The sequence below is a fragment of the Centrocercus urophasianus genome, unplaced genomic scaffold, assembly GCF_019232065.1.
Source record: "Centrocercus urophasianus isolate 14NV4802_14NV808 unplaced genomic scaffold, USGS_Curo_1.0 seq_11, whole genome shotgun sequence".
In the NCBI taxonomy this organism is placed as follows: Eukaryota; Metazoa; Chordata; class Aves; order Galliformes; family Phasianidae; genus Centrocercus; species Centrocercus urophasianus.
The window spans coordinates 36,562,249-36,583,425 of NW_024884253.1; the positions used below are offsets into that span (position 1 = coordinate 36,562,249).

General features: G+C 38.3%; 1 protein-coding gene across 2 annotated transcripts in view; it reads right to left on the reverse strand.

Annotated features, from left to right (window-relative positions):
• LYN (LYN proto-oncogene, Src family tyrosine kinase) overlaps nt 1-21,177 on the reverse strand; it is a 45,803-nt gene that overhangs the window by 13,338 nt on the left and 11,288 nt on the right. Inside the window, exons 2-10 of one of the 2 annotated variants that reach the window (XM_042838713.1) lie at nt 13,017-13,090; nt 11,731-11,779; nt 11,531-11,636; nt 11,096-11,194; nt 10,894-10,997; nt 9,119-9,268; nt 7,931-8,083; nt 1,929-2,111; nt 936-1,012 (exon numbers count right to left, since the gene is read on the reverse strand). In XM_042838713.1, coding sequence (XP_042694647.1) covers nt 936-1,012; nt 1,929-2,111; nt 7,931-8,083; nt 9,119-9,268; nt 10,894-10,997; nt 11,096-11,194; nt 11,531-11,636; nt 11,731-11,779; nt 13,017-13,085 — 990 coding nt within the window. In that variant the 5' untranslated portion in view covers nt 13,086-13,090. Of the gene's footprint in view, nt 1-935; nt 1,013-1,928; nt 2,112-7,930; nt 8,084-9,118; nt 9,269-10,893; nt 10,998-11,095; nt 11,195-11,530; nt 11,637-11,730; nt 11,780-12,953; nt 13,091-21,177 lie in introns of both variants that reach the window. The other variant, XM_042838704.1, reaches the window with a different exon arrangement.

The window sequence follows — 21,177 nt, forward strand, 5'->3', positions numbered from 1 at the left end:
ATACACAATGTATTTAACAGCTGTGTAATGATCTCATATCAAATGTTTTTGTATAAATCACTAATATTTTATTAAATCTTTTAAGGGCTTTCTCATCTTTCCCCATGACTTGTAGCAAGTTAGTAAAACAGGCTACAACCCTCTGCAAACTATAATGCATTAAGAACATATTGGAGACAGGAAAACCTACCAGAAATGCCTTCATTACATATTAGTAACATGAGCTACAACTTTACGTAAATTGTAATTATGCAAACCCACAATTCTCACCTTATTCTCTATATGCCCCCTGGACATCTGAAGTTTGTAACTGTCAGAGGCAGAACACCAGACTATGGGCATCTGACACAGACTTTGACATACAAGTGACTCTGGGCTATGATAAATAGTTATGGGATAACTTGTGCATTTTTAAACAATCACTGGTTCATAAGTCAGCCACTGGCACCTGAAACACCATTTGATTAGATTTTACTAATTTCACAGTAATTTACATTAGATTTTAGATTACATTAGAAACCAGCAATACTCTGCAGAAGTTAACAGAGAGATCTGACTAATTGACCTAATTTATGAAGACTATCCTCCTATTAACGAATCTCATAACTCCATAGAACTTGCACTTAAACTTCTACCTCATAGCTGCTCTAAGTGAAAACAGTCTTTCCACAAAGGGAAGTGACTGTGTACCACTGCCATCTAAGCAGCTCACCAGCGCTATCGAAGAGGGATGCCTACCTTCACATGGTCACTTTGAAACACTTTTTTCTTCTATCCCCTTTTTCAAGTAACCCAGTCTATTCAGACCAAAATATATTTGAAAACTACATTCTCATTTCATGAAAAAGAAAAATATGGTGAAGTTTTCCATTGTGAATTTCAGTCTTGGAGACAAATAGCCCCCCTCAATTTTTAGCATATTTCTTAAATCTTACCTGAGCAGAGAAGTCAATCAGCTTTGGAAGCATCAATTTACTTCCTTCATCACTCTTCAGAAAATCCAGCAGGCTTCCTGTTACAACAGAGAATGATTAAGTCAGTGTAGCTTACTATCACAATAAAGTTCCCAATGGGTACCCAATTTCTCGGGTCACAGATTTTTTGTAGTGAATAGTTTTGACTTATTTTCAAGTTGATTGCAGTAAGATCATCTCTTTACATAATCTAATGACAATAATGCTCACGCCAGAACGTCAGGTATCCAAGTTTTGTGGTTTTCTTGAGTGTTGAAAACTAATCATACCTTCATTCAGTGGTGAATTTGATAACGACCCTATTCTATGGACTATCAAGAAAGCTCTCTAGGAGAATCACACAGATTAATTCTTTCAAAGTCATAAATAATAAGTTCCTGAATTCTGAATTCTAGCTGGTGTTTATGAAGTCATCATCACTACTGCATGAAAACAGGCTGAAACAAATAAATTAAAAACCACTACCAAGACAATCTGTGAAGGAAATCGCACTTTCTTGTGTCATGATGTTCTGCTACAGGTTGTCCTTTTCTAGTAGTGCAGCCATCCTTGCACACATCACTCACTTTATTACCCAAACGCTTATCAATTCAAGGGCTACACAAGGCAATCTCTAACATTTTCATTACTGAGTGCCTCATTAGAACACCAGACCAAAAAATTAGATATTGGAACTCAGAGGAAGCAGATTAACTTGAGTGTTATATGCTCTGCATCTAAAACAATTCAAGAATGATACATTTAGGAAATCTGTAGAAATAGCTACCTTAAAAATGCAACAAGGAATTATAAATTTAAATATTTCTCCCTTTGAAGACAGATGCCTTATTTTGGAGCATACAAGAGAATAGAGCTAAAATCCCAAGTTTTCCTTTTCTGTTCCTTGCTTCTTAAAGGAAATGCACTGACTTATGGGAAGCATTTAGTGAGACGCCGATCCTGTGTCATTCTCACCTTTTGCCATGAATTCTGTTATTATATAAATAGGTTCTTCTTTGGTCACTACAGCATAAAGCCTAACTAACTTATCATGCTGAAGCGTCTTCATGAGGTTGGCTTCCTCCAGAAAGGCTTGCACAGACATCGTTCCAGGCTTCAGAGTTTTCACAGCTACTTTCGTGCTGTTATGATAGTAACCTGAAAAGAGGAAACCTGTTCAGTCACCCTGTTTAGCACAGCACCCTTACCTGTAGGAACACACAATGCGGGTGAGGTTAGATTCCATTAACAGCTACGAACCCAAGAGCTTGTGATCAGGTGTAGCACAAGTATTTACATTAAAATCGCATTTCATTTTGCCATCTCATTTAGTAAAAACTAATCAATTTCCTACATTATTTTGAATGACTCAAAATATCTCAAAAATACCACCTAAAGAAAGAAAGATATCTTACTTTGTGCCACTTGCATTTATAAGTAGCCCATGAGAAAATATCAAAACAGTCAAGAGGTGTTTTAATGAATCTTCACATAAATTGTCTCAAACTCTAACAGAGGCAATGGAGTGCTTACAGGATCATGGAATGTCTTTAAATACCATGATTGGACCCATCTTATGCCTGCTTGTCTCATGCCTTTAATCTTTTCTTAAACCCTCGGTACTCAAAGCGGAACATTTCAGTAAAGTGCAATCAAAAGAGCATTCTCATGACCAACAAAGATATGCTGGCAGGACTGCAGCCCTGTAGAGTTCGCAGCAAGACTCAAAACATGGTAATTCCTTTCCAGCAAAGCACATGCCAAGAGCAGAAATGACTGTGACTGCTTCATTCTCTGTTTAACCTTCTGATGTAATGTTCTACTAATATGCAATGTAAGCAATTGTAAATAAGAAAGTAGTGAATTATTTTCTGAGCCAAATATTTATTAAATGTTAAAATAGCATTTAAAAATCAACAGAATAGGAAAAATTTATCCTAAAGTTTATCTTGTAAAGCCTTTTACTGTGGGAAAGAAAAGTAAAGAAGAAAAAAAACCAGAGAGGCAGAGAGGGGTATAAATACAACTTCTTCCTAATGTTCCAGATTTACAGAACGCTTCAGTAATATCAAACCACAGCATTTTGCCCCCTACTATACACATTTCAACATTGCAAAAATGCATCTCGGAAGAGGCAAAGCTTCCATGGCTTCCATGAATCTGGACTGTATTACCACAATGGATGTACCTCTACATTTGAGCCCACCGGTTCTTTACACTACATTTCTTTACACTCTTTGTTGCTTAAGCAAAGCAAGGAATTAACTCCAAGATCCTAAGTCATTGCTCTAACCAATACATATTTTATCACCTTTGGAAAAGAGAGATCACTGCCTGACAAAAGCAACTGTATCTGTGACAAAACATTTACCTGCACAATTTTTAAATGTTTTTTTTCCAAGCGTAGGAAGATTAAAGCATAATACAAGCATGCCTCCATATGATCTAATAATTAGAAATGACAACGACAGGTCAAATTCTGCCACTGAAGCTCAGATATATAATTTCCACCCACCAAAAAAGAAGTTAAATCGCTTTCTGCTTACAAAGTATAAAGCATCTTTATACAGCTCATAATGTTCTATTCCATATCCGGAGTGAGAGCATTAGTTCCACTCTACTTTTGTGGAATAATCTGCTAAACATACTAATTAATACCATTACTTCTGAAGTGATCTACGCTCTTGACATTAACTACATAAAAGCATAAAAGTATTTCACATTCACTAAAGAAGTCCACCAGATGATGATGGTGCCTACAGAAGGTTTACATTACTAACGACAAAAACCTCACCCAACCCTGATGTTTTCTGCAGGAAAACAGTCTGTCCTGCTCCTATGGGGGTAACAGAAATCAAAGTAGGACAAGGGCATTAGAGACATTTGGTCCTGATCTGTCTCTCATTCATTTCTTTCATCAGGTATCGGGACACACACACACACACAAATTCCAAAATGATAGGTAAGAAATTATGTTCTTACTAAGACATCTGACATGAAATTCAGATTCTTTGCCAAGTAATATTCAGATCCTGTGTGTGCTGTAAAAACACACTTGTGATGCTGATGAGATGCACCCACCAGTTTTCCCAGTTCATTTAATATGCCTTTGTGTTAATAACACAATTTCTGCAGTATGGTTTACTCTGATTACTGATATCTCAAAATTTTTATTACTTATATTCTAACTTGGGGTTTAAAAAATGAAGGTTTTGCAACTGAGATGCAAGCAAAATGTGCCTCATTAATAAAATACACTATAATGGCTCCATTTGTGTTGTTAACTTTTCTCTTACCCCTACTTGAGAATTCTATGCATGGATTATTAATGCCACAGAGCATTATGGTTCACATCATGTCAGTGCACACTAGGAACAGAAATACATAAAGCATAGACTCTACTCTTACAGTACTACTCTAGTTTGTCACTGCACTAAGGGAGCTGCCCTAATGCATTAACCTCCACAGCTGAAAAGCTTTCCATACCATGACAGGACCAAGTCTCTCAGCAGTTTAGGCTTTTTTAAAACACTGTATGTGATGCAAGCAATAACACACAAGTCCTGGACAGCCAGGTTGTCTCCAGATTCTTGCATGGGCTTAATCAGACCAAGCTGTGATATGAATCTATAACAGACCAGTAATAAAGCATTTCCGATCACATGTCCAGGACCAAAGATGAACAGATCATCTTGTGAACAAGACACAGCATTCTCCTTCTTCTGCCTTCACAGTGTATAAGGTTACACCGTGAACAACCTGAGCTACAGAAATATGACACTGTTAGAAGGCAGATAATGTCTCAGACCATCACAGCTGCAAGAGGTACAGTTTATCCAGGATGCTGACAGAGGAACAGCAGCTTCTTCACATCCTATTGCAGTTTGGCTCATCACTCCTTCCTCACCTATAGGCACAGAATCATAGTATCGTTTAGGCTGAAAAGGACTTGAAGGGCCACCCAGTTCCAACTCCCTGCCATGGGCAGGGACACCTCCCACTAGACAAAATTGCTCAAATCCCCATCCAACCTGGCCTTGAACACTTCCAGTTCCATTCACAACTTCTCTGGGCAATCTCTTCCATGGTCTCTTCGAGTAAAGAATTTCTTATCTCTAACCTCAGACTACCCTCTTTTACTTTAAAGCTTGACCTATCACTATAGGCCCTGGTAAAAAGCCTTTGTCCACCTTTCTTATAAGAACCTATTAAATATTTTAAGGCCAAAATAAGGTCCCCCTGAGGTCTTCTCCCAGGCTACACAACCTCAACTCTCACAGTCTGCCTTCATAGGACAGTCATTTTCCAGTCCTGCTCTAACAGTTCCACATCTCTCTTGTGCTGGGGACCCCAGAGTGATATGCAGGACTTGAGATGGGGTCTCACAAGAGCAGAGCAGAGGGGGAAAATCACATCCCTCACTCTGCTGGTCACGTTTCTTTTGACACAGCCCTGGACACGATTAGCTTTCTGGGCTACAAGCGCTCGTTGCTGGCTTGCATCCTACTTTTCATCTATTAATATCTCCAAGTCCTCTGCAGGTCTGCTCTCAGTCTCCCAGGCTGTACCGATACCGGTCTACTCTGACTCAGCTGCAGGACCTTGCACTTGACCTTGCTGGACTTCATGAGATTTATATAGGCCCACCTCTCAAGCCTGCAAACCACACTGAATGGTACCTGCCTTCTAGAATATCAACTGCACCACTCAGTTTGGCACAAATTTGCTGAGAGTGCACCCAATTCTGCTCTATTCTTCATAACAACATTAAACAGTGTAGGTCGGAAGGGACATTGGGCCCAACCCCCTCTGCAGCAGGGACCCCAGAGCAAGGGGCCAGGCCCACATCCAGGTGATCGCTGAATGTCCCCGAGGAGGAGACCCCCCCACACAGACTGTGCCAGTGCTCTGTCACCTGCACAGCACTGAAGTGCTCCTGGTGTTCTGAAGCAACCTCCTCTGTTCCAGTGCCCACTGCCTCCCATCCTGGCACTGAGCACCACTGAAAAGAGCCTGGTTCTCTCTTTTTTGCACCCTCCCTTCTGATATTTATGGACATTGATAAGATTGCCTCCAACACTCCTCCAGGCTGAATAGTCTCAGTTCTCTGAGCCTTTCCTCATGGAAGTCATATTCCAGTCTTTTCATCAACTTTGTGGCCCTTTGTTGGAATCTCACCAGTAGTTCCGTGTCTCTCTTGTACTGAGAAACCTAGAACTAGATACGGTTCCTCTGAACTGGATGCTCTTCCCCCTGAAAACAAAATTCTAGGTAACCCTGAGCAAGTTGAAATGTCTTTAGTAATTAAGATATGGAGTAGTATTTCTCATTCTGTGGCCTAAGAATCATTTTGCTTCAGATGAAGTATATAACTGGGAGATTTCTCCATACTTCTACGTAATGCCAAATGCCTCTATATTGGTCACCATCACATTTGCTTGTTGGCATCCTGCACAGATCACATAGTCTTTTTTCATCTCAAACTTTACCCATACTCCTGATTTGAAAGGGTCTGCACCAAGCTAATCAGCTGTTCTTGCTTCAGAAAGGAAACAGAGAAGAGGAAACACAATGAATCATTTCACAGTACATTAATTTTTCTCACAGCGCAGCAATTCAGATACAAGGGTTAGACCCAACTGAGATGTCAAAATAAGGACACAAACAAGAGGAAGCATCTTGAAACAGAAACACCCTTTCAAAGTTTAATGCCTTTGTGTGTGTATGCAGAAATAGTCACTTCCCATAATGATTTTCATTTTCAACAGGGTGATAATGTTCGGCCATGAAGTTTTCCACAGTACTTCAGTGTCAGTTCATTATTTCTTGCCCTGATTTATTAGGCAGAGAAAAATGGTTCAATGGCAAACACTTGTCTCAACTAGCACAAAAATTGTCATTCAAGCCAGAGGCTTTGTTAAGCCTTTTCTTGTGAAGGCAGACAAAAGGCTGAATCTGGTTATTTAACATCATAGAGATGCGTTGCTGGCATTTTTACATGATTTATATGGGAAGATTACACCTACAACTGAATTACACCTTTCTGATTGACTGTAAACACGTGTGGAATTTGCCACTCAAATAGAACCACTCCGTGCTTTACTTTTACCTAAGGAAGGTATCGTTTATCTTGATTAAGTCAAGTAAGATAGTAATCACTAACCAGTGTGTAAGTAAAGAATAGCACACAGAACATGTGATACGAAACCAAAAGAATACTCAGATGCCTGAATAGGCAGCATTTCAAAAGAAGAGAATTGAATCATGATCAGACTGTGATTAGACAATGATTGTAATTCTTTGTTAAAGGAAGTTATTGAAGCTGAGAAAATGTTTTTAAGCAACCAAGGCTAGTTATGATTATAACTAACACTATAAATTTGTTAACCGACTACTACAATCTTGTGATGCTTTCATTACTGGAGACCTGCATGATAGTCTCCATATCAATCCCTCACCTTCCAGCCATGTAAGTCACCTACCTTCCTCAGCAACAAGCTCAGACAATAATCTTGGATTAAACAACCCATTTTTTCATGCAGTATGATAGCCCCATACACTATATTTCACTCTTTTCTTTATCAATGGATGATAAAAACTACACATAATTCACTAAAAGACAATTACTTTATATTTCAGATTTTCCACCACAACCTGATTCGACTTAAAGTTTTGAGATGCCAACCAATTTTGAGAACTGGGAGTCAAATCTTAGTAAAACCTTCTATTTTCCCCATAAAGCACATCAACAAGAACAAAACCAGTTGTATTAGACCTTATATTACAGTGCTTGCTCCTAAGAATTAGTCTGTGTCAGATACCTTACCCTTTCACAAATCTTCTTTCCTATTATTCTTCCTCATGGCAAGTATATTCTGAGTATATTAAATCAGGCCTTCATATCTATTGTTATTCGGATTAATTCTTAAACACTACTACTTTCAGCTGAGGTACTCTTTTCAAAGAAATAAGCTTACCCATCCAGACTTCTCCAAACTGACCAGCTCCGAGCTTCTTCACTAATTTAATTGATTCTCGTGGAATTTCCCATGCATCTTTATCCCACGGTTTTTGAGGCTTTGGACTAATACAAGCTTTTTCCAGTTTTCTGCATAAGCCATCTGATTGTTCTGTTTTCCAAAAGAAACACAAACTGTAAAATCCATTACACTTTAATGTCTTACATTCTTTTAGACAAATTTAAGCGTGCATTAACCAGTTCAAAGCCGATTCAAAGTAGTTCAGTTCCTTGATAAAAGCATAATCTTTTCACACTTAATAGAGAGGTGTCACATGCATCTGGTTGCATCATTGTTTTTTTTTTTGTTTGCTTGTTTTTTATTAATTACAATTTGTAACAAATAAATTTAAGGTTTGATTGATAACAGTACATAGATGAAGATGCACATTTGTGTTGAGCTTGAAACCTGTATTTGGAATTTGTCATCAGGTATTCTTATCGTATGTTTCAGATGTGCACACACATAGGAATGCAAGCAGAAATAGGTCACAACTATTTTTTTCTCCAGCCACATATCAGCTATAACTTCAACACAAATGTAAAATAATTATCAGGCTTACAAGCTGTGCAGAAAAATTACCTTACTACACATGTCTAACAACTTAGAGAAACATCATGGCCAAGAACTCAGCATGGCTTTGAAAAATTGATGTGATTTACATCTTTCTTATTCTCTGTCTTCCCAAAGGCAAGACAAATATATATATATGTTTTTGAGTTACTGAACAACAGGTTGTGCAAAATAAAAAGTCACTTTTGTAGCTGAAGTATAGGTGGAAACTTGATCCTATCCCTCTTCCTGTTTGTAATAAAAGCAGGTGCAATATACTCTCAAAGACAGAATTTATTTAGAATGCAGTCAGTCTTGTCTATTGTCTCACATCATCATCACTATGATGAGATGTTTTATAAAGCTGTTCTGTATCTTACAATTGCATGCAACTGAGCATGTATTAGGCCTTGTTGTAAAGCAGCCTTAGTAGGGTTCCAATCATTTTTACTTTATCTTTAATAACATGCATGTCCGAGTTACTTAGAAATAAGAGACAAAAAGTTTTGAAACAAAACAAGTAATTATTTATTTTCTTTCACAGGAAATAATGGCTGTATTCTATTCCGTAATCCACTGACACATTTAACTTACTTTGATAATGCTTGATCATATCATTGATGCTGGGAAAAGTTATTCTTGGAGAGATGTAAAATCCTCCATTGTCTAGACTCCTAATTTTGTAGTGCTTAATGACATCACCATGTTGGGGATCATAGTCTCTTATGGACAGAGAATAGCTGCCTGAGAATAAAGAAAGAATGATTATTAACAGATAGCAAGTCTGGGCTGCTCACACACACAGTTATCAACAAAAATATTTATTTTATTTTTACTTCTCTTCTTCCTCAAAAAAGCCTATTGCAAGTAACATAAGGAATTCAGTCAATAGCTAGCTCTGAACTGGTCACCAAAGTGCTTACAGTCAGACTTTCTCTTTCATTCTTATTCAATAAATTTAAGAGTTCCATAATCCAGTCATCCATAACTAATGTACACTTCTGCATAAAATCACACTGATTTGAGTAGAAACATCTGGGAAAGCAAATCTAGGGTTGTCAAACCAGTGAAATAGAAACTAAAATTCGAAGATCAGCATGTTAAAAAAGGAACAGGCTAGATGTCTTGGCCAGCTAGAAAAGGGATTGTTTGGAAATGGCCTGAGGCATGCAAGAAGGCATGAAGGTCTTTCAGTATTTGGGATTCTAACCTCAGTTAGGAATTAAGATGGGGCAGCATATTATCGATCCTAAACCACAGAATTCTTAATTTCTTTCACTTACACAGATCTCATTATCCATTTTCAAAGGAGAAGAAACCACCTCGGTTCCTTCTCTTTCTCTCCACATGCACATCCAGTGACAGGGGACAGAAGGAAATATTTAGTGGGTACTTTGCCTTACTTCTACAAGCCTCTGCTGAATTTAGATCAGTCTTTGTTAGAGAGCACAGAGACAGTGATGTGGGCTAGTTACAGAAAACTTTCTAAGCAACAATCATAGAATCATTTAAGTTGGATCATCAGGTCTAACCACTAACTTAACCTACTGAGTCCCATCACTAAACCACGTCCCTTAATGCCATGTTCACATGCCTCTTAAATGCTTCCAGAAATGGTGTCTCCACCACTTCCCTAAGCAACCACTTCCAATATTTGGCCATCTGCAATGTTAGGACCAAAAAAACCTACTGCTATGGAGAGGACAGACATATGATCCACTGAAGGGATTAGCATGTTTTCCACCTGGAGGATCCAATGTATCCAATTGGAGCATCCAGTTAGGTCACTGTTAGAGTTGAGATGTTGGAGCAGAACCATCTTATGCTCTTCTATACATCTCAGTTGAAACACCTGGAGAACTTACTAAACATTTAGTACAAAGAGCTGTATCTGTATATCAGAAATCTTTACCAAACTGTTTCTTTGTTTGTGTTTTAGATGATGCTACAACACAGAAGTGTAGACTCCTTTTATGCGTTAACTATACTTTAAAACTTGCAGTGATGGATATAGATACAAAAATGGAAGACAATAAAATACAGCTTCTACTATTTAGAACTAAAACTGTCCTTTAACAAAGGAATCATGAGTGCTATGAAGGAAAAAGATATTTTCATTCATTGCTGCTTCTTGTCAGTGTAATAATCCACAGGTACACACATCCCCTTCTGCTTCAACTTAAGAATTTGTAGCTTTCATCTCTTTCCCTGATAGCTTTCTCATACTTTTTACTCCTAAGTAGCTGCAGTCATTTCAAAACTGACAGACTGGTATAATTCCATTGCACTTGATGCAAACTTTTTTTTGAAGACAACTTGCATATTTTAACTGTAATATCAATTTCAAAATCACCCATCCAAAAGTCTACCTTTTAATGTTTCACTTTCTCTGATAAGGAATGCTCCAGGGCCATTTCCAGGAGCCAGGAGTTGCCTTTCAGCATCTTTTCGAGTTATGTCTTTGAAGAACCACCTGAAAAATATTTCAGAGGGTTAGAACTTTTTCCCCCACCCACCAAAGATACAACACAAGGTTGAAAATGAAGCCTGGCAGTAGTCGGAAGAACTTACTCTTCTGTTTCCAAGGTGTTTACTTTTGCTACGTAATTGCTGGGAATGAAACCTTCTTTCTTTGTTGTAAGAGATTTAGCTTTCCACCAGTCTCCCAGCCTGAAAAACACACACAACAGTAGTACACGCAGGAAAGGAAAGTCATAAATGGTTGTTCAGTTTCTGCTGTGTCAAGGAGAGAAAAAATGCCTTTTCTCTGCATTCAGGCTCCACTTAGCCATTGGTGCCATCAGAGCAAAGCTTGGTTATCATTACAGCTGCCAAACTTTACCCACATTCATATTTTCACAGATAAGGGATCTTTCTTAACATTTGTATACTTGTGTTACAAGAGGCACATAAAAAAATATAAAAGAAGTCCAAAAAAAACAAAAAAAAACCAAAAAAAAAAAAAAAAAAAGGAAATTACAATACAATTTGAACTATCATACTCACTCTTCAATAACTTTCAATTTTTCTCCTTTTTTGAAGGACAAGTCATCTTCATGAAGGCCATCATAAGGATACAGAGCTACTACAATGAGTCCATGCTCTTCTGGCTCTACAAATACAGAAAGGCAAAGGATTATTCTGACTATTTCACAACCTGATAAGGACATAACACATAGGCAGCAAGATTCCTTTGGAAAACTTACCTTCATTGGCAAATATCTGTCCCGGCAGAAGGTGTGCATCTGTGTTTGCCTATAATGAAATATGCCTTTAATTAAGCAGTTTTATATCTCTGAGCCAACACTACATTACAGTTACATATTATTCACTTGCTTTGTTATTATCTTATATGTTTTATGAAGCATTTTGCAATCATTTTTGACCTCTCATCAAAAGCAAATTACAACAAAGAAAATACAGTAAAACCCAACTAGATTTTGAACTGAGCAGCTCAGACCCCAGGAAGCTGTTCAACAAGGGAAAGTTCACATTTTGCAACTTCTGCTGAACAGGCTTTACATGGGATAACTGGATGGCTAGTATCACATTGCTGGTGTAAGGAACTGTCATGCTAAAGAGCTACAAGCACAGCTAAAAAAAAACCTAATTAAAAACAATGCAAACAGTAATTGTGATTTGTGTACATTGATAACAGAGCATAATACTGTGTCAGCTGGCGACAAACAATAGGAGGGTGCAGTCAACATCCATAGAGAATGCAGTCCCTGAGTAAGGACAGTTAAGAAATACTCCTTCTTCAGAAGAAGAGGGAGTGGGGAAAAGAGGTGTGAGTAAATCTGCAAAGTAGCAAGCCTATTTACTAACCAGTGAGATTTCCTTTCCCAGCACCCCTTCTTTTTTGCTAGATAGCACACGAGGAACTTCCCTTAGCTTGTTCCTCTTTCACCACAGTACTGCTGGCTTCAGAACTGCACTCATTCTGCTCCTCTTCTGCTCCCTTACATACACACCTTATGTAAGGTCAAATATTGGCCTTCAGTGAATAACAGTAAGGTTGACTACAACTGGTAAAGACTCTAACCTCAACCGTTTTAAACAGAAGTAATCACCATCTGGATCCCTTAGCTATTAATATCCAGCACCAATGTCTCTAAAATTACCTAGCATTCTTCTACAGACATACCTACATTTAGGTCAAAAGTCTCCCAGGGAGAGACCAGGGAGTCTCCCAGTGTTTCATGCAGAAAACAATGTAAATTACAACACATAAGACAACGTAATTCATCAATCAATAACTTCTTTAGTACATATCCTTTAAGTGGGAACTGCACAACACTAAAAGCCAAATTGCAGACTAATGATCAATTTGAATTTCTTCATGCTTGTGTTTTGGACTGAAATTTAAGCTATGCCAGTCATGCTTTGATCTTGCTAGTGGAATTCTCCCCTGAGACTATCTACTTACTGGCCTTTGCTGTTTATTGGACGTTGGATCCCTCACATAAATAGTTCGTTCAGTTTTACGTACTGATTGATTCTTCAAATCTAGCCCATCTCCATGCAGATTCTCTTTCCTTTTTGACTTTATACATCCCATATTTCCTGTTGGAATAAAAAAGGTATTAAACAAAACATTATGCCATAAACCAAGCAGTTTCCCACAGAGTCATCTGGTTTATGTAGCAAACATTTACTTCCTTTTTATATACAGTAGTTCACTGGAAGAACAACTTAATGTTCGGAACACATACTATAAGATTTTTTCTGATGCAAAGGAAAAAAAAACAATGATTTATTGTCTCAATCCACAAATGAAGTAAATATTTCAAAATATTCATTTCCCATTCCAACCATTTCCAACATTTCTGATTTATCATCTTTTCTCCTCAATCACCCCCTCTCCAACTTTCTGATTCTTCTGTGACCTTCAAAACAAATAGAAGTGCAAATATAATTACTGTAGTGAAAACCCGTTTCGGTGTTTTAGACAAGGCTGCTCTTAAGCTGTAAGAAATACTGCAGAGGCTCTAGTGTAGCAGATCTTCAGGAAACAAAGAAATAATCCACTCTGAATGATGAGCACTGCAGCTGCAGCTAGCCATGCCTGTATGTCCCCACTTTATTTTGCATCTGCCAATCTAGCAGGGAGCTCGGCTGGATTCAAATCCCTGTCTCACGCCAGGCTGATGATCTGTGCAGTCCCAGCTCCAGGGCAGATATGCTGCTACAGTGACCTTCAGCAATCTCCTTGTCCAGATAAGCCTGTTACAACAGTTTAAAACAGACAGTAGGTGTATCAGTGATGACAAACCACCACACAATTATTTCTTCTCCAACACAAATGAGAAGGATAATCCTTCTCACAGAATGTGCATCCATGCTCAGTCAGATGAAATACAGCTGCTAGCATCTGCATGGCTGGAACCTGACTGCTAATCCCACGATGTAATTACAGAGCACTTCAGCAAACATATATACAATGTTATCTCTATATTCCTCCCTCGGAGGATAGCAATTTTACTTACTCTTGAAAGAATCTACTAGGAAGGCTTTTCAAACCTCTTCTTCCTTCCTCTCTCCCTCCTTTCAGGTCAGTGCTCTAATGCTAGGTTCACGGTCATATTTTCTCTTGCAGGCATATATTCTCACTCCCCCTGCCCTAATTAATCTTTAAAGCCAGTTCTTTGAAGAACAGTGTAAAACAAAATAAGAGCTCAGCACAGATGGAGGGCTGAAGTAAGCCAGCTGTGAACAAAACACAGCTGGAGAAGCTAGATCATAGCACCCTACACTACATCTTTCACCTCCATCTCTCTAAAGAAGAGGTTCTCCATCTTGTGCGCCAACATTTCCATGCCCATTCCTGCACAGAGAGACTCGGAGGCAGCCAGGATCTTCCCTTAGAGGCATAGATCCACAATGCCTAATATTAGTTTGTGACAAAGTTCACTGGAAGATTTTCCAAACATTCACTTCTGCGTGGATTATGTGCTTTGGGGGTGGAGGGGATAAAGAAGAGGATTCTTATTTTTAATAATTGTGAATGTATGAATGATTCTGGATCTATTGTAAAATGGTCTACAGGGAATTTTTGTACACCCGTAAGCAAGTTGCTGTTTGCAAGCTCACCCTAGACTACTGGAAGCCCAGTGTTTAATTACTTGCTGTATCTGCAAGATCAGGTATTTAGCCACCTAAGCGCTAACCTTTTTGCTCTTGAGTATTTCTGCTTCTACAGAACAAACTGCTGAAGTTGAGGACATAAGATAATTTGATCCAAACTGCCTTTGTCTATTGCTGTAAGAAACCTGAAGATACCTTGGGAGACCGCAGTTCACCCAGCGCCAATGTAAAGTCACAGAAAAGCATTTTTACTAACGGGTTCTTTTTTCTGTTGTTGGATATTTTTTTTTTTGGCAGCTTAAAGCACATGAGCAGTGAGCCTGTTGTGAGGTCCTGTTGCAAGCTCAAGGTTAACATTTGTTCATAACAATAACAATGGAACAGTAGTATCAATGTGCAGGTGCTATCTAATCCCACAGCAGTATACTCAATGTCACGTAAAATTGCACAAATACAGTGTGTGAAACAGTGCGTGTGATGGCACCAAAAAGAAGATCCTGCACCTCATCACAAAGAACTGCTTTTTTCCCCTGAGAGATGAAAACTCCTAGCCCTCAGTGAACATAGCTACATCTACACTAGGAGGAAGTTTTTCACACAGGGGGTGGAACTGGAACAGGCTGCCCAAGGAGGTTGTGGATGCCCCATCTCTGGAGGCATTCAAGGCCAGGCTGGATGTGGCTCTGGGCAGCCTGGTCTGGTGATTGGTGATCCTGCACACAGCAGGGGGGTTGAAACTAGATGATCATCGTGGTCCTTTTCAACCCAGGCCATTCTATGATTCTATGAAAATTGGAGTTGGGCTCCAATAACCAAATAGCCCCAAGCTGGTACTGAAGACAGTACGTGCTTCAATGGGGAGTTACCATCCCCTTCCCTCCAGTACCTTTTTTTTTTTTTCCAAAAGCCTCTGCACACTGATTGAGTGTAGTGTGTGTGCACTGAAGGGCATATACTCAGTGCATTTCACCTGCACTGTCAGTTTTATAACCCACAGTATTATACTGAAATCTAAAGTTCCTTCCCAGGGTTTTGAGAGCGGTATCAACATAAACATTTGTAGAGCTAGTATAAATAGCAGGCACTGAATGAAAGGAGAGCTTCAATCAAAGCACATTAAATAATGGATTTCAAAATATAAAATGCTATATAATTATGAGAGTTAATCACGAACTTTAAGTCCTAGCATATTACCCATTCAACAGAATAGATTTGAAATGCAAGAAGTGTATGCAGAGTGCATTTTTTTTGTAGTCTACACAGTACTCATAAAGAAATTCTGAAGGGAGAAAGTTAATCCATGCATAAATAAAATATTTTACTTAGTATCAAGTGTTTATTTGCATAGCTCTCTCTTCCTGTATCACAATGAATATCAAGGAAGTGTTTTGAGAAGATATAAAAGGAAAGCCAAAAAAAAAACAACAACCAACAATGCAGGAGCACAGTATAATTACACACGACACCACATTATTGTTCTTCAGAGATAAAAATAATACAGACACCAGAGGAAATACTGTCAGTCCTCACTCAGGCTTTTTCCACCCAAAAGTTTTCCAGTACAGAAGGTATCACTATTCATCCACGTACTTTGCTGTCCACACAGATCCTCTTCACTGTTGTTTTGATACCTATAGAGACATTTGCTTTAAATTTTCCTACTGAATCCCTTGTTATCTTCTGTTTCATCTTGCTACGGCAGCACGTGGGTCTTAATTTCAAAGCAAATTTCCGGAGTATCAGAAAGCAGCACAATACTTGAAGGTCAAAAGCTGCTCTCTATCCTAGAAGTGCTCTTGTGCTATCTGCCTTTTGCTGCTTCCAGCAGTCAGAGACTGTGATCACTGCCTGTCCATCTGCCACCATTAGCTGTTGAGGTTTAATTTCCCCCCCCATTGCTTAAAAGCTGATCTTACTTTTCTCTTTGCTCACGGTTGCAACTATTGGCATCCTTGTGATTCACACGGTATTTACAGTGCAAATTGGAAACCCTTTCCTGAAAAATCACCCTGATACATCTGGGCCTTTCTGAAGTCATGCATTAATTGTAAGTGATTCTCAAATCCTCACAGATTTTTCAATTCTCTAGAGCAGTTCAATTCTCTAGAGCAGTTAGAAAAATTCACAGATTTTTCAACTCTCTAGTTTTAAAGCAACTAAAATAAACACTTTGTTGGCTTGTTTTTTCTTCTTCCAATAATAAAGTATTTTTTAAAGAACTTCAAATGTGATGGTGGGTATATGCACAATTCTATTTTAGCCAATAAATATTTGTTTATTCAAAGAACAGCAATCAAGAATGTAAACATGAATTTTGTGGGTAGCTTCAGCTTTTAACACTTACATACACATGTGCTTAAACTGACACATAAAGTGAATTTGTATTCAATTATAAGTTTCATCAGCACTAAAATTTTCACCACCAACTCCATTATACATATATACAGAAGTGTGTCCTTGCAGTACAAATAAGATAGAGATGGTCCATTGAGAAGAAATAAATGAAGACCCTCAAATTATTCTGATCTTTTAACACAGCTTTCTGTCTCCAGAATTCCAAGTAAAAGAACTGGAAGCAATTATTTTCACTACAAAAACAAAAACATTTTTAAAGCTAGGACTTTAAAATAGCTTGGAGAGCAGAGGGGTAAATTCCTTCGTCTTTTAAACACATCTTTCAAAAATGGAAAATTACATCCTTTATTCCTTCTGTTTTTCCCTAGTTTAATTCTATTTTATCTTAGTGTAGCCATTAATGCCTGCCTTTTTTTTTTTTCTGCTATTTCACAAGTACCAAAGACAGAAGGTAAGACTGTGATGCTCTCATCACATCCACTGAATAATAAAGCTTGTGAGACTGCTCTGCATTATGTTCAAGGTCAAGGCCAAGGCAGAAGAGTCTTGAGGAAAGAAACAAACTCACTCAGGGTCTGAACAACAAATAAACTTGGATCTAAAACCACTCAGAGGAAGAACTGTGAGCCAGCCCCGTCCAAGGACACCAACACCTGCTTTCTCGATACCATCCCCTAACTTTATTCTTCACTTCCTTCAACTGCTTCAGTTTCTCATTCCAGAAAATACAGAAATAAATGCAATCTTCAAGTTTAAGGAATTAGACTTTATCTTAAACTTCATTTCTGACTTGTTGTTGTAAGCCTCAGCTGCCTGGTAACTTTCATTACATTAGACTATTCAGAGCAGAGAAATCCTGGGTCAGCTTTTATCTTCGGGCCTGTTTCACTTCCTACATCTTGTTTTTGCAGCAGAGACCAGCTAGGGGAACTTCAGCAGTTTGTTCTTCCCTCGCCTTTCCGCTGAAATGGTTATGTATGTCTCAGTCGCTCCTCATCTCATGTATTTTAATCTCTTTTTAATTCAGTACTTTTCTACTGGACCACATTACATCATCTGCGTGTCTCTCAAACTGAATCAGCCCCTCAGATGGCACAGAGACACGAATCATGACGTGAGCCCTGAATGTTATAAGAAAGAACAAGAACAGCCTCCATCTACCTATGACAGATGTGCCTGGGACTCCACTTGTAACTGTATTGTAAGAAACTGTATTCCAGCTGGCAGCATTTCTAAAAATAAGAGAAAAAAAAAACAAAAAAAAAACCAAAAAAACAGGGAGTCCTTAAACTTCTTTCTTCTCTTTCTGGGAAAGGGTGAGACAAAGCTAAAATAATATTTTGACATGCACATCTATAAAGAAGCAAAGACAGCAAACTGTTTAACCAACAGGGTAACCTTCGAAGAACAAATATCATTGTACTGTATGGAGCAGTCTATGAGATATCCTCAAACACATAAGCTGAACCATAAAACTTTCCAAGGGTTCACTAGAGCTATCTGCTTTATTACTGGTCTAACAACTACTTTCTGGAAAAGGCAGTACAATTGCATTATACAAGCTTTGAAACAAGGTAATAAAGCTCTGTTTATACAGAGGTTACTGCATGGCAGTGGAGAAGAACAAAATGTGAAAGGTTTCAGATCCTCACCACACTTGGCTTTGAGGCCATCTCACAACTCCCAGTCTTAAACACTCTCTGGGGCCGATAACAGCTTTGAACCTAACTGGCTCTTCACCTTCTCAACTAATCAGGAAGAAGTGGCATCTCTCACTCTCTTCTCTAGGTTTTAAGGATCAAGCCCTTGCAGTCTTTTCTATTTCCACCAGCCACCCAGGAGCCCACATCCCCATCTCTGCATTCACTTGACCTCATCCCTCCTAAGTGCAGGAGCTGGTCATGTGCTCCAAAATGACTTTCAGCATTGCCTTGCAACAAACAGCACTTCTGTTTCTTCCAAAGGTAGAAATACGTTCCCCAATGAATTTACTGTTTTCAAACTTTCATCACACTGGCCTTTTGTAATCATCTTGTGATCAGTTAGAACATCCAGGCTTGTCTCATTTTTCATAATGACAAACTCATGAGAGCAGACTTTCATATCTCCGGTAGCATGTCCTTACATCTTTTCTCCATGTTATTTTGCCAGACTGTCCTTTCTGCACAGTATTCTCAACTGCCCATGTGTTTCTAATGCCTCCAGTTGTTCTCCTACTTTTTCTATTGCTAATGAAACTATTAAAAAAAAAAAAAGTCTCAAAGCAACAGGAACATGTAACTAGACAGGAGTCTGGGGAAGTGCAGCAGACAGGCACCACAATCCTATTCAGTGTCTTTCACAATTCCTTCCTAAGCCATTATGAGCAAGAAAACTCAACTTTGTCCATGTTATCTCATTTTTATTTTCATTTTTTATCATTTTCCTTTCTCTCCTTAATTTTTTCCAACATTTGCACTCCTGTTACAGTTCCAGATCCATCATGTTTACTTCTGCAATATTTGGTTTTTCTGTCCCACACCAGTATTTCTGCTCCTCCCCTTCACAACCCAATTCCCAACATGAGCACACAAACATCTCATTCCGACCACACCAATCTGGGCTGACAAAATACTTTACTGAACTCATTACATTTTTGACACCCATTCTTCCACCTTTTGGCACTGTTGGTTTGTTTGGTTTTTTTTCCCCCTCCCATATCGGTCTGCATATTGAAATCAGCTGAAGGAGTACATAACGTTTCTGATTTAAGTCAACTTCTTAAAGATGTTTTTTAAATCAGATTTCAACTTAGAATGGGGAAAAGAAATAAACATGCTGCTATCTGACTACAGTGAAAGTGTACAGTGTATCAGACCAAACAGAAAACAATCCCCCAGAGAGCTAATATAAGAACAGGAAACCTCTGGTGTGATAAAATACCTGCAGTTGCTGTACCGATGTGTTTTGTTGCACACACAGGAGAAACCTTTTCTTCTATATCCCTCCCCCTTTCTTTATTTTTTTAATTTAATTTATTTTTAACTTAAAAATACAGCATTCTAGCTATGTGATGCCTAATATTAACTAAAACACTGCTTTAACAAACAGAAAGTAAGAGATTTTAAGTTACCACACCTCAAACTTCCAAGAATGAAATAGTCAAATATGGCTAAGTAGAAATTATGTGTGGTCAGACAAGGTTTGCACTTCCCTCCACAACCACTGCAACTGCATTTATAGAGTAACTTTGGCAAAACTAACTGTATCAGTTCACGTAAAGAGTTTCCTATATTCAACTGATACTAATCGAAAGTCCAATCTTCTGTTGTTTAGCCGCTAAATTCCAGGGTTAAGATAAGATAAGTTTATTCAGTGCTCAGCTCCTTTACAGGAACTTATGAATAACAGGGTAACAAATATAATGGTTATCAGCACAACTGATGACATGAGAGCGGTAGCTCTAGCACAGATAGCAGATGGGGAGAGGACCAAGCAATGAGCAAGAGAGAAGTGTTATCTCTTTTTTATGAATCCACCACAGCTTTCTCCTAAATTTCTTGGTTTCATGAAATAAATTTGCCCACAGTTAAAAATTAAGAAATAAGGGAACTCACGAAGAAACTGAAAGTACCTAATGCCATCATGGTAGCACAACAGTGTTATTACACTTGTAAAAGGATAAGAATAAAATTCTGAAGTCAAACATCACTTTGAAATGATGTAGAATATGATTATACAAACTACCAATTCTTTTCCCTGTTTATTCAATTGAATAAAAATACCAAAGCACAAGAAAGTTAATCCACATTAGACTGTAATTCTGTTAACATCGCATAATAGACTTCATGTATCGTGAAAACGTGCCAGATTCATGTAGTCAGTACCTTTGGCACTGATTTTAAATCAAGTCTTATATTAAACTAACATCTGGTTTCTGACCTTATAACACTTGCTTCATTTTATTACGGTCATTTGCCTCAACTGCATCCTCGAGACTTTTGAATCATTATCAACAATGAATTAATTCATTTTGCCAGCCCTCAGGCAACCACATCTCCCATTTCCTCAACTTCACTTCCACTGTATTTACCTTTTGAAGATAGGGGAAAAGATCAAATAACATCTTAATTTGTCATAACAGAACAAATACTTTCATCAAATTATTCAAAACGATCATATGAAACAGAACAGGGAAAGAAGTGTGCCAAAATGTTAACCATCTTAAAGGG